Source organism: Natator depressus, chromosome 1 (assembly GCF_965152275.1).
Source record: "Natator depressus isolate rNatDep1 chromosome 1, rNatDep2.hap1, whole genome shotgun sequence".
Lineage (NCBI taxonomy): Eukaryota > Metazoa > Chordata > Testudines > Cheloniidae > Natator > Natator depressus.
The window spans coordinates 40,831,340-40,843,996 of NC_134234.1; the positions used below are offsets into that span (position 1 = coordinate 40,831,340).

General features: G+C 42.5%; 2 protein-coding genes across 3 annotated transcripts in view; one reads left to right on the forward strand and one right to left on the reverse strand.

Moving 5' to 3' along the window:
• The first annotated feature begins 11 nt into the window (after positions 1-11).
• MRPL57 (mitochondrial ribosomal protein L57) lies at positions 12-2,277 on the forward strand. Its single transcript, XM_074958292.1, has 2 exons — positions 12-213; positions 1,766-2,277. The coding sequence occupies exon 2, from the start codon at positions 1,769-1,771 to the stop codon at positions 2,081-2,083; it is 315 nt and encodes a 104-aa protein (XP_074814393.1). The 5' UTR covers positions 12-213; positions 1,766-1,768; the 3' UTR covers positions 2,084-2,277.
• A 2,658-nt stretch (positions 2,278-4,935) lies between these two features.
• Positions 4,936-12,657, reverse strand: part of ZDHHC20 (zDHHC palmitoyltransferase 20) — a 77,002-nt gene continuing 69,280 nt past the window's right edge. For both annotated transcript variants that reach the window (XM_074958308.1, XM_074958299.1), the window contains 2 exons: positions 12,451-12,528; positions 4,936-11,014 (listed from right to left, as the gene is read on the reverse strand). In XM_074958308.1, the coding sequence (XP_074814409.1) occupies positions 12,491-12,528 (38 nt within the window). In that variant the 3' untranslated portion in view covers positions 4,936-11,014; positions 12,451-12,490. The remainder of the gene's footprint in view (positions 11,015-12,450; positions 12,529-12,657) is intronic.

Sequence of the window (12,657 nt, forward strand, 5' to 3'; positions counted from 1 at the left end):
CCGCCCCTCCCGCTGAGGCGCTCCTAGTCTCGCGATAGAAGCGCGCGTCGGCGGCCCGTGTCGCGCTCGCGCTGTGACGACCCCGCTTGGCGCTTGGGGTAGCTCCGCCGTTGCCGTCTCCCCCACGGCCCCCGCGGAAGTGACCGGGCTGCGGTGAACGAAGCCGGTGACCGGGGGGCTGGGGTCGGCGGTGAGGCCGGACCTCGCCTTAGGGTAAAGGGCTCCAGGCGCGGACAGCCCCGGGCCTGCCACTCCCTAGCTCGCGCGGCCCGGCCTGTGCCAGCCCGCAGCCATCCCCGCTGCCTCCTACGCGGCTGCGGCCCCCACGGGGAGCCCTGGCCCCCGGCGGTTCCAGCGTGATGCCCCGCAGCTCCGGCTCGGCGGGCGAGTACCCCCCCCCCGCCGGGCCTCCTGAGCCCCGGCTTCCCCTGCCTCCGGGGGCTTAACGCGTGGCCGCTGAGACGCTCTGGGGCGGGGTCCTAGTCGCACGGCGCCGCGGGGAGCGTAACCTGGGCCCCCGCAAGCGATGCGACTCAGCGCCGCGGCGTGCAAGGCTACGCCCGGGGCACGCGTATCCCGCCTGGGGGCCGCCCGCGTGCCAGAAGCGGCGACTCCGGCGAGGATTTAAGGGGGGCAGCGAAGCAGTAATTCAAGATGAGCGCCTAGTGTACTGCTGTGGCAGAGCGGGCTGCTGCAAGCTTTGAACGTGTCAATGCCCCTTTCCCGCCATTGGGGAGACTGATACTGGAATCTAGTTCAGGGGCCCCCATAGTCAAAAAGTTATTGGAGAGGATGCACAGAGGCAAAAAATGATGAAAGGGTGGGGAAAAGTGCCTTACAGCTAGAGACTTAATGTTTAGCTAAATTAAAAATTAATAAATAAATTAAAAATCAGGAGGTGAGTTGATGGTGGTGTGTAAGTACCTTTACAGGGAGAAAATACCAGGTACTAAAAAGTTCTTTTACAAGAACCAAAGAGTGGAAGGTAATGCTGGACGAATATCCATTAGAAATAAGGCATATAATAAACAGGGAGGATGATTAACCATTGGCTCTACCACAGAAAGTGGTGGATTATATGTCTGTCTTCACATTAAGACTATCCCGGATGCCTTTCTGGAAAACATGCTTTAGTCAAACAGACGTTATTGGCCTGGATGCAGGGATAACTGGGTAGCCTGTGTTGTACAGGAGATCAGATTAGAATATCTAATGATCCATTTTGACCTTTAAAAAAAATCTGTGAAACACTGATGCACCCATCACCATAGAATCTGTCTGAATGCTGGTTATTTCAGGGTGGCAAGTTTGTAAATGTTCAGCTTTGTAACACTTTACTCTAATGCAGTGTTTCACAGATTCCAACCAGCGTGTTGGACAGGTGTGTCCTGGAATTTTTTGAAAAAGTAAATGTGATAACAAGGAGTGTGGGGGAAAGCTGCCTTCTGACTGGCTGTTTGTCTGTCTCACTGCCCTACCTCCTTCAGGGGCAGAGCAACCAATCAGAGCTCAATCTCCCTCTCTTCTACTCTCCCCTCCTCTGCCCTTTCTCTCCTGCAGCCATTGGCGGGTGGAAGAGCCCCTGGAGCTCAAGGTGTGCTGCTGCAGAGTAAAGGTTGGGAAAGGCAGAGAAAAGGCTGCTCTAATAGCTTAAAAGTGTTTTGAGCAAGTGTTTTAATTGTACAGAAACTTGTGTTATTTCTAAGATGGCTTTAATGATTCATAATAAATTAAAAGGCTTATATATAATCTTATTTATTTTAAGGTAATGTTTCTGACCACAGCACTGCTCAGAAAAAGGATTCCTGGGAAACAATGGATTGGAAAATACAGAAGACCAAGAGTGGTTACTCTTTCAATGAAGCGTTCAATGATTCAAAGGCTGGAAGTTGAAGCCGAGAATGAATATTGGCTGAGTCGACCATACATGACACCAGAGCAGGAATATAAACATAATGAAGAGCGGAGACTTGCAAAATGGGAGACCTTTAAAAGCCAGTTGATATCTAAATTTCCTGAACATAGATATGTTGCAGATCATTTAAACCACTTGAATGTGACTAAAAAATGGACACACTCTTAAATCATATCTGTTTACTTTTTGGCATGTTTGCAGTGGTCTACCATCTGATCTGTTGCAGGCTGTTCGATACCTGTTATGGAAAATTTTGTACTGGGTATAAAAATGTGGGGATAAGGATGTGAATCAGATGAACATTTGTCTTCTGTTAATATATGTAGAGTTAATGACATTAAAATCAAGCATACAGGGAAAAATGTGAGGTTTCTTTCCTTAATCTTAGCTCACTACACAGTGAAAGCTTTCCATGCATCTCCAGTGTATGCCTATCTTCTGTTATAAAGAAGGGGTTTTGTATAGCGCCATGCTGCATTTGGGCAGTGGGAGTTGCTGTAAGGCAATTGCTGTTGGGTAACGGGAGTTGGGCAGGGTCAGTGTAAACGAGTATTTTTCTTCACTAGTTTCCTCCTCAAAATTGGGGGAAAAGCAACCTTAGTAGGTTACCCAGTATTATTGCTGGCATTTTCCTACCAAGTCACTCTGCTTTATTATGAAATGAACATGAATAACTGATGTGGGCATGAGGTGGTCTGATTATGCTAGTCTGGGCAGATTGATATATAAGAATAATAGTATCTGCCAAAAAAATTCTCCAGATTAAAAAATAATCTAGAGAAACAAAAGGCATTGCGGCCATGTTAGTATTAAGAGTTTCTCATAACTAAATGTAAGGATTTAGTCATACTTATGGGTATGTTTTATTTGACCCATCTCTTCCCAGAACAGCATCCCATGGTCAAGGAGGCCAAAGTCCTCTTGTCAACACCATCTATGCAGCAGTGCATTTATATCCAGGATGTATGTGTCCCTGCCCGGGCCTTTACTCTCAACTAGGAGGATGTATGAGAACACTATCTGCACATGCAACTTCTTCCCCCTCACTCCCACAGCCTTGTAGGCATAGTCCTTTCACATATTTGCTTTCATGGTGTTGCTGTCTGGTCTGGTTTTCCTTAACTTGGATTACAAATGCTCCAGGGCAGGGATTCTTATATTGTGTGAACCCATTTTTTTTCTACAGTGAATTTTACTCATGAAATTTTGGGGCATTCTGTGCCAAAAAATTAAATTCTGCACACTATTTTAAAATTTTTCAAACTTTGTCAATAAATAAATGCAGAGGCTCCAGCATGGCAGTGGGGAGCACAGGCCACTGGCTGTATTAAGGTGGGAGATTACCCTGTAGCCTCCCCACCCAGGACATGGACTCAGTGGTGAGACCGCACTCAACCAGGACACAGCACAAGGCTGGGGCCTGTGCCAGAAACACCCTGGGGCCCTGCTCCTCTGCACCAGGAGCGGGGCAGGCACAATCCAAGTATGGAGGGGCTCTGGGTGCGGTGAGAGGATTCTCTGTGGGACAGTCTGGGTGCAGGCAGTTCAGTAGGGGGATCTGGATGCAGAGGCTTTTGGGGGGTGGGTTCCAGGTGTAGGGGCAATGGGACTCAGCAGGGGGATCTGGGTGCTGTGGGTGCTTGTAGGGGGTCTAGGTGCAGCTAGTTAGGGGTCAGTGGCAATGGGGCTTGGATGTGGGGGCTCACTGGGGTTTGAGTGCAAGGAGCTCTGGGGGGTGGTCTGGGTGCGGGGGGGGTCTAGATGCAGGGGTTGAGGTTCAGTGGGGGGGGGGTCAGGGTGTACAGTGTGAGGCTTGGCAGGAGTGTCTGGGTATGGGAGGGCCAGCTGCATGGGGGAACAGCTCCCCATATAGTGACCCCTGCACCTGAGGAGTGATGGGGGCAGGATGCTGAGCTTCCTGCAGCTGGGGGAGGTTGCTAGGGGTGGGTCCGACAGCCCCAGCCACTCCTTGCAGGGGGTGTCCCAGCTGGGACTAGCAGCCGATCCTGGCTCAGGGTAGGAGCCGTTGATTGGGGTGTCCCCAGCCCTGTGGTGATTCATGTCTCTGCCAGCTGCTCCAGGTGCCAGAAATGATGTATCTGTGCAACTAGGGAGTGGTGCGTGACTGCTCTTGCAGCTTCCCTGTCAAAGTCATTTTTCAGCAGGGAAGCAAAGAAATCTTCAGGGGACATGAATTCTGCACACATGCAGTGGTGCAGAATTCCTCCAGGAGTATGAATTTAAATGACCACTATTACTAAACTTTAATTACTATTTGTTATGTTGTTATAGTACCTGAAACACCAGCTGATACAAAGGCCAAATTGTACTCTCTCTTCATAATGACCCTAGTACTGGCAAGGGGCACAATAAATTAACTAGTATAAGTAGCTGAAAGCCATCATACACTTCCTTTTAAAACTGAGTTTGTATTTCAGAATCAACCTGTTTAGTTTAATGTACAACAGCTGACCTATTGGTATATTTTCTTTCATAGGGATAAAATTCTGTTCAAGAGGAAACAAAACTAATCTTCAGTTGGACTAAACGGTGTCACAAAATAAGCCTCCAGATGCTTAAGTTACACCCTCCCTCCCCCCAAAAAAGTGAAACAGTTGTTTTGAGTACCCTGTAGAAAATAGATTTGAGCTACCCTTGAACTATTCTGAATGCATATTTGTTTTAATTCTCTATAGTGGCAGCTCTGACTCTGAAATTTCAGAACCAGATTTTCCTTCAGTATGATGATTAAAACAGGATGGGTCAGAACTAACAGTTACCATGTTGTCATTTGCTCTTGTTTTGGACTGTAAACCCTGTGGGGCAGTGTGTCTTATCGGTACTGTAAAGCACACCATGCATATGCCTGCCTCTAACAAAATTAGAGAGGAGAATTTTGTCTTCACTTTACAAAATGTTTTAGCTTTCCATCAACAGGTCAAACAAGCTTCCCTCGCCGCCACATAAATGCACACTTAAACAGTTTATTTTCAGAATATTTCACGTTCTTTATTTAGTCACTTTTGCATTCAGTGAGGTGGTGTCATAACTTAATATTTTACCACTTGGGAAAAGAGGGCCCCAAAAGGTGCAAGTTTTGCCTAAACCGTGAATTGTAATTTAGATAAAATATGTAGGTCTGAACTTTGATTTACAAAAGTCTGAATGCAAACATTCAACATTAAGTAATAACCTAAGAGTACAGTGGTGGAAAATAACACACATATGGAGAAGTTACAAGGTATGATTAAAATATGAAGGAACTCAGGCAGAATTTGTTTGTTTTTTGTATATTTCATTAATTTATAAAAGCCCATTTAAAAAAACCACTTCAAAGTATTAAACTATAAATGGCAACATGTTTTCTTTGTGCATAGGAATGTTCCTACCGGCAACATACAAAAAATACAATAAGTGTCATTTATTACATATTTATTCTTGTATAATTAACTTCAGAGACTCAAACAATTAATTGCAAGTGTACGCAGCACACTGAAAATAACTACATGGAAGTAAGATATTTGCAGACACCCAGGATTTTGCCATTACAGTGCAATGTAGATGACATGCCCACTGGCAAATACAGGAGCTGCAGAAATAACCCAGGGATATTTATTTCACAATTTAAATGGGGCAAATTCTTAATAAAGGACTAGCATACATGAGTTTTATCTATTCTCTGTCTGAACCATAATGTAGACTGATCCTAAAAATATTACCGTGAAATCTGATTTTCTTAGAATACCTGACTAGAGCTGATGCAGCAGAAAGAGCTCAACAGAGGTATGTTGAGCACTTAAGTATATTGTAACCTAAATAATGTAAACAGTATGAAGTCTGCTGGTCACCATTAACTCTTTGGTGCCAGCAAGCAGGAGATCCTGATACTCATTCCCCAGCACATTTGCATGGGTGCTATGCATTCATCTGAGTTTCTGCTGGTAAATCTCATCTTCTGAAAACCAAGTAATTAAAACAATCTTGTAAACATGGTCAGATTCTGCTACCTATTAGAGACAAGATTCAAGTAACCTCTGCAAAAATCACTGTTTTATTAAGTCTAACCTAAAACAAATTTTATCATTAATGTTAAGATGCACTATAACTACATTCTGCATTTTCATTACAGATTATGACAGCTCTATACTAAAGAAAAATACACATACAAAAAGCTGTCCCTACATACAAAATAAATGGATAGAAATGAACTTAGTAAACATTTTCAGTATTATACTAAACTTTACATACTGCAGCTTCTCTTTGGTATCAATTAGTGATACTGACAAGATGCCCTGTGTGTTCAATATCTAATTACATTTCAGGTATGGTGAACAATGGTTCCCGGGTGATCTGTTCACAGATATTTCAGTAATTGAAATATTTGGAGTCTTTTTAAATGGATGGCTGAATCCCTAAAACTTGCCTGGGTTACACAAACTATACTGTAATGTAAAACTTCGTATTCAGAAGATACTTTTGAATTTGGTTGGTTGCTGCTCAAACTGAAGACTGTCTGTACTAGCCTTATCCTTCATTAGACAGTCTGGCAATAGAAATTAATTGTTACTTACAAATGCTACTTCCATTCCACTCTTGGGGTTCCATTGAGCTGAAACTGCAATGCTTCAATGATGCAGAAAAATGTCCACAAAAAAATTACTATAAACATACTAAAATCTGTTTCAAGCATGAACTTAGACTTGAATAGTACCTGAAAAATTTAGATACTTAAAACTCAAAGAAGTGCAAGTGTTAGTGTGCCTAATTCTGACATATACTGTACTAAGAGTAGCTTGTTACCTATGCATGTCACACAGTTTGGGTATGCTTACTAACACATTAGAGTGTACTTTCTTAAATCAGACAGCTAAAAACTTTAGTAATGTCAAAAGATTTCTTCTAGAATTACCTAGTAAAAATCAGTCAGCGGAAGTCTGGGATCAAAGATTACTTTTTATAAACTACTGATGTCAAATTCTGAGATAGTATTCTAAGAATTTAGTTGATAAGAGATAGCATGTCTCTTTTTCTACATTCATCATACAAATTTGCGAAGAATCAGAAGACCACTATTTAAAACAGTCTGATTATGTGGTACAAATTGTATATGCAGCTATTGTTACATAAGCAAAAGCATTCCAAACTGAATTCAATTCTCTAACAGATTCATTTGTTTCATCTTTCCCCCTTAAGGGTACTTCTTTATCATCTTAAGGATTCAGAAATGGGAGGAAACCCTTACACAGGAAGAGATAAGAGCTTTATGTCAGGCTTTTGCCCTCAAACTGGGAGTTCAAAGCATATTACATGTATGTAATACAAAATAGCTTTAAGAAACATTAAGCTCACTGATTCTAATGGTACCAATATACTCCAGCAACCAAATAACTGGAATATTATTTGGGGCTGCATAGTGGAGGGATCTGAAGTCTTAAGCATTGGAACTGCCAGTCTACTGCTGCGGCTGCACTGTAATGTGGCTTGTGTGGTTGCGGCAGAGTGCTGGGAAAGAGCTCTCCCAGCACTCCAAAAACCCACCTCCATGAGGGGTGCACTCCCAGCGCTGGTGCACTGTCTACACTGGCATGTCACAGCTCTGAAACTTGCTGCACTCGGGAGGGTGTGTGTGTTTTTTTCACACCCCTGAGCGAGAAAGTTGCAGCGCTGTAAATTGCCAGTGTAGACAAGCCCTTAGTTGTCATCTCAGTATTTCTGTACTTGCACATATGGAACAGCTTTTATAAAACACAATCCAGCACTCGCTATAATCACATTGTCTCAAGAACACATCCACTGATCCTGAATGGGTGGGGTTCCCTTGATGCAGTGACGGGAAGTCTCTGAGTGGTTGAATAGAAAGGCCTGGGCTGAAAGGACTTGCTCAGTAGGTTGCTCTCACAGATTGTCCTGCCTCTGTAAGGCAAAGCGTGGAAGCAGTGAGTTTAACACTCCACTCAGCAGCAAAACAGCTTCTCCCCCGCCCCATCTCTCTCTCTCTTGCCAAAATTTATTTTTATTCCTGGCTCTCTCCCCTTCTGCCTTTAATTCACTTTCTTTCACTCTTGCCTATGCATGGTGAACTGCCAATAGGGTTGCTCTCCAAATGATGGCCCTGAAGATTTGATCCTGTTTCAGGTGCTGTACCTGTTGTATACCCAGAGCCCCTATGTCAGTTCTCAAAAAAGACAGCAAAGGTGACCCCCTGTATCAGAGAGATGCACCACTTTGGCCAGTGGATACTATTTAGTTCTATGAGCCCATAGCTGGGCACCCTTTAAGATCAGTTTCATGGTATTTCCTTTCCATCAATATGGTCTTTTTTGTGGCAATCACTTCTCCAAGAAGGGTGAGCTGAACCAGGGGACTCTTTATTGAACCACTCAATGATGTTTTACATCCTGTAAAAGTGGCCTCAGATACCATCTGCTCTTACATCCAAGTACAACTACTCCTTCACCAGAATCAAGAGTGTGCTACTCTCATACTAGTCTTACCCAAAACGTCAGAAAAACTGGCACACTCTGGCACTAAAAATCTATCTATATATCAGGAGCACCAGTTCTGTATGGAAGTCTCAATTCATCATTAATGACTCATCTGAGATGCAGAGGAAAGAATGCTCCCAAAGAAACTATTGCTCACTGGAAACCACACACGGACATTTGGCTTAATCTCTGAGGGCTTGTCTGTACGCAGCTTTCGTACTGCTTTAAATTGTATCAGTTTAGAAGCCAATTGGTGTTACCCTCTAGTGTGGATGCAATTATACTGGTATACTAAACAGATACCATTAACGCAGTGTTTTTAGACTCTTAAAGGCAGTACTGTTAAGTAGGAAAGCTTGCCACAGTAGAGACCTAGGTTCTATTCCCTACTCTGCCAGAAATGACCCTCTGCACCATCTTTGATCTTCAATTAGCTCACCTGTAAGATGCAGGGGGAAATACCCATAGTCACGTTTTCTGCAGTGACAGCTTGGGGTGTTTCACAGCCCTTAACACCCGTCAGTGGAAGAGGGGAGATGAAATCAGGGTCTTCTGGTTCTCAATCCAGTGCACCTTTCCCCTAGCCATAGGACATATTGATGGGGCGATCTCTCGTTCCAAACCTAACGTGCTGATTGCTAGAATTTGGTGACTTTGTTTTTTTATTTTCAGTTAAGCAGAAGTTGCCAACATTTGAGACGGGCTGAAAGATTTCAGGGAAAAGGGGTTTGTAGCTCAAAAGAAGGCACGTTATTTTTTGTGAATTCTGCAGTTAGTAGGTGCTACACTTTTTGGACAAAAGTAGTACAAAATTTGGAGAGACATTTTGCAAGACTTCTGAAAAGTGCAATTTTGGATAATTTCCTTCCATAAGTACACTTGCTAGTGACCAGAGCATGCTTAAAAATTCTCAGATCCATTCCACTTTAAACAGTACTTGAAAATATAAAGGAGTAGGTACTGTTTTAACTCCAGAGAGGACTGTGAGAGCAAAATCCTGCCCCAACTTTAACCTTAGTGTTGCCATAAAACACACATTCGGTTTTGGAAGGAATCAGCCCAGGGACAAAGACATACAGGTTGGTCCCTTCAGCCCTGATGAACTGGAGGCAGCAAAGCAGTTGCAGTTTCCGGAGGACCCAACTGCACTTATTCAGGATCAGCAGATACCATATAGTGGAATAAAGAAATTGACAAGTAAGGGACATTTTTCAAGTTTGCTGGGTGCAATGTCAGTACCACCGAAAAATAAATATATCATTAGTAGTCTTTCTAAATAGGAGTAAGAAATGTGAATATGTTGTTTGCTGTGGGTCTTGAGCTTTGGATGGACTATATTCCCTACATAGGAAACACATAACTTGCCTTTCGTGAACAAGATAAAGAATTATGTAAAGTGCTTATTTCAGCTATTTTTCAGTCATTTCCACTTAAAATGAAAGTAAAAAAACAGCAGACTAAAGCATACAATAAACTTCCAATGCATTCCCCAAATGCATGATCCAACATTTACATTTCATCACAGATACTTGAACTGTGTCTAAATGGTACTTTAGAGCCAACAATAAAAAAAAACCACCTTCTGTCTTTATTAAAAAGCTAAAGCAAATATAAAACAATGTTTATAAAGCATCAAGTGTTCAATATAAAAAGCAGTAATCTCCTCCAGTTCCATTTTCTAATACAGTACAAAACTTACAATAAGATTTTTGCTGCCACTAGGATCTTGCTGCTCTGTTACTGCCTTGTACATCCCTTCTACACCCCTTAACAGAAAAGTGTACTAGTTTGTTAGCTCCTTTCTGGATTGACAATGTTTTGTATGTTGAGAGGCAACTATAGGAAAAGTAAAATTGTTGTTTAGGTTACTATATCTAAATGGAAATTCACTTTACGGAGTTACATTCCTGATATGATTAAAGAAATCAAATTACAAGGGGGCCCAATCCTGAAGCAAACAAGTGGAGCCCAAGTGAAAGAGCTTTACTTGCTTGGCATTTTGCTGCAACAAAGCACGGCTGAAGGAAGGAGTCTTTAACCCCCACAGCACTACAGAGCCAGGGTACAGGGGTAGTAAGCGTGTGATCAGCCACCACTGGGTAGTAGGAAAAGATGAAGATACATCGTGCTGCTCTTCCCTTACATGGCGTTTGGGCCACATGTAGCTACACTGTGGAGACTCACTGACCATGCTCTGTGTTTGTGGGCAACACATCCACTTTTCCCCTTTCTTGGTCCCCTGGAGACCTGCTATGGAAGTAACTTCTGTAGTGCACAGGAATATGGGATCTGCCTGCTTGGGTCTTGGCAGATCTATCCCCCCAAAGCAGCAATGCACAGTTTCTGCTCTGTTTGGGCTTGCTCACCCACGCAGGACACTTCAGGATTTGGCTCTTTTGTAGCAGTATATAAGTCAATGTTGCATAAATGCATATTAATAATCTTAAGGCATCTGTCTTACTTCCCTGCTCTGCAGCAGTGCTTCCAAGAGTCCATTGTACTGTACAAAAACAATTTCTCATAAATCTTCTTTAACATGTTCACACTGTTCCATTTTACTGAGCAACATCTTCCAAACAAAATTAATATTCAAGCACAAATGTGTCGCAGAAACCTAATTAAAGGAAATAAGTTAATTAGTGGAAGTGTAACATTAACTTTAATAAAAATGCAGATCAGTTTCTATTTAGGAATTATATCTACCTATCTTATAATTAGTTCTACAAATAAGATTTTAAAAACATGTAATTTCAAGCTCTTCTCCTAAGGTAAGGCCCTAATTCATAAAAGTACTTAAGCATGTTCTTATCTCTATTCAGGGCAACATTTAAGCACAAGCTTATGTACTGTCCTAAGTAGCGTTGCTTTTCTGAATCAGTTGTATTCTCTTCCTACAACAGTTACCCAGCTTCCTGCAAAGGACCTCAGTCTCCCTATTTCTCCTGCTTTGGCAACCAGGGAAGTGCAATGTGGAACTTACAATACAGGACGCCAATAGATGGTCCCTCTAAATTCTCTTTAACAACATAAAATGGTACATCATAACTAACAACAAATAACAGTTTTGTGTCTGTATACAATCTGTTGCTCTTACGAATACCTTCTCATTGCATTTTCCTTACAGAATTCCACCAGCTTTTTTTAAAGTCACTATTACAATCTAAATTAGTCATGGTAAATGTACCCAGGAAATACAGAGTTTTCATGTATGCAGCAGCACACCTCGTACTTCTCAAATATCAAAGAAGAAAAGTATATACAGAAACCATTTCATACACAGAAAAATAACATCACTGTCAATCTGAAGTGTGACTAAGCAGAGCCATTTGTTCTGTGTACAGAGATTGCTCACTGAAGCAGGATTTATCTCACACCCACTGCTTTTCTAACTTCATAAGCAAGAGCAAGACAAAACAATACATTGTTTAGGAAAAGCTGCTCCAGAACATCAAGAAAGCATTTAGCCTGGAATTGCCTCTGCAGCGAGTTCCTTCCACTGGTGGGTAAGGCTGGAATTCTTTGGCCTGCTCGCAGACCAAACTGTGGGGAAGGGCTGAGTCATCTCAGCCCACAAATCCACTGTTACGGGGTTTTCACCTCCTATCCACTTCTCCAGTTCCATCCCCTCCTGCTGTTATGGCTCTGTCCCAGGAACCTCATGCTCAGCTCTACAAATGAGTCTCCAGTTCATTTATCCAATGGACTCTATCCTTAAATCTACTCTTGCTCAGGGAAGGCTGAACTGAGTTACTATCAGACCTTAATTACTTCTGAAGCAAATAAATCAGAGGATGGGACTATTAAGAGGCAAGGTTCTCTGCTGTTTAATCAGACAGAGGAAGAGACTAGCCATCCCCCATATTACTCTGCAGACAGAATGCTATGTAGAGCTACACCTCTAGCACTGCTGATGCACCGCAGAGAGAACTTTTTATTAAGAAGCTTTGAGAAGTTCTCCGAATTCACAGACTGGATATTTTATGGCTTCAGATGGCCAGAAGTAATTTATTTGCTGTTTCTGTGTAAAATAATCAATTACATTGATCTTACCTTTTTCTCATTGAGATAATTGGTCATTAACAGACTGAGATCAGCTTTCCAGTGAAACTATAACATGCTTTTTTGCACCTAAAAAGTGAGAGGATCACGATATAAAGTATATATTTCACAAGAGAACAGTGATAACAGCGTCACTGTCTTTAAACAACAAAGTTTACAGTGCTGCATATATTTGTCCCTCTCACCAACAGAAATTGG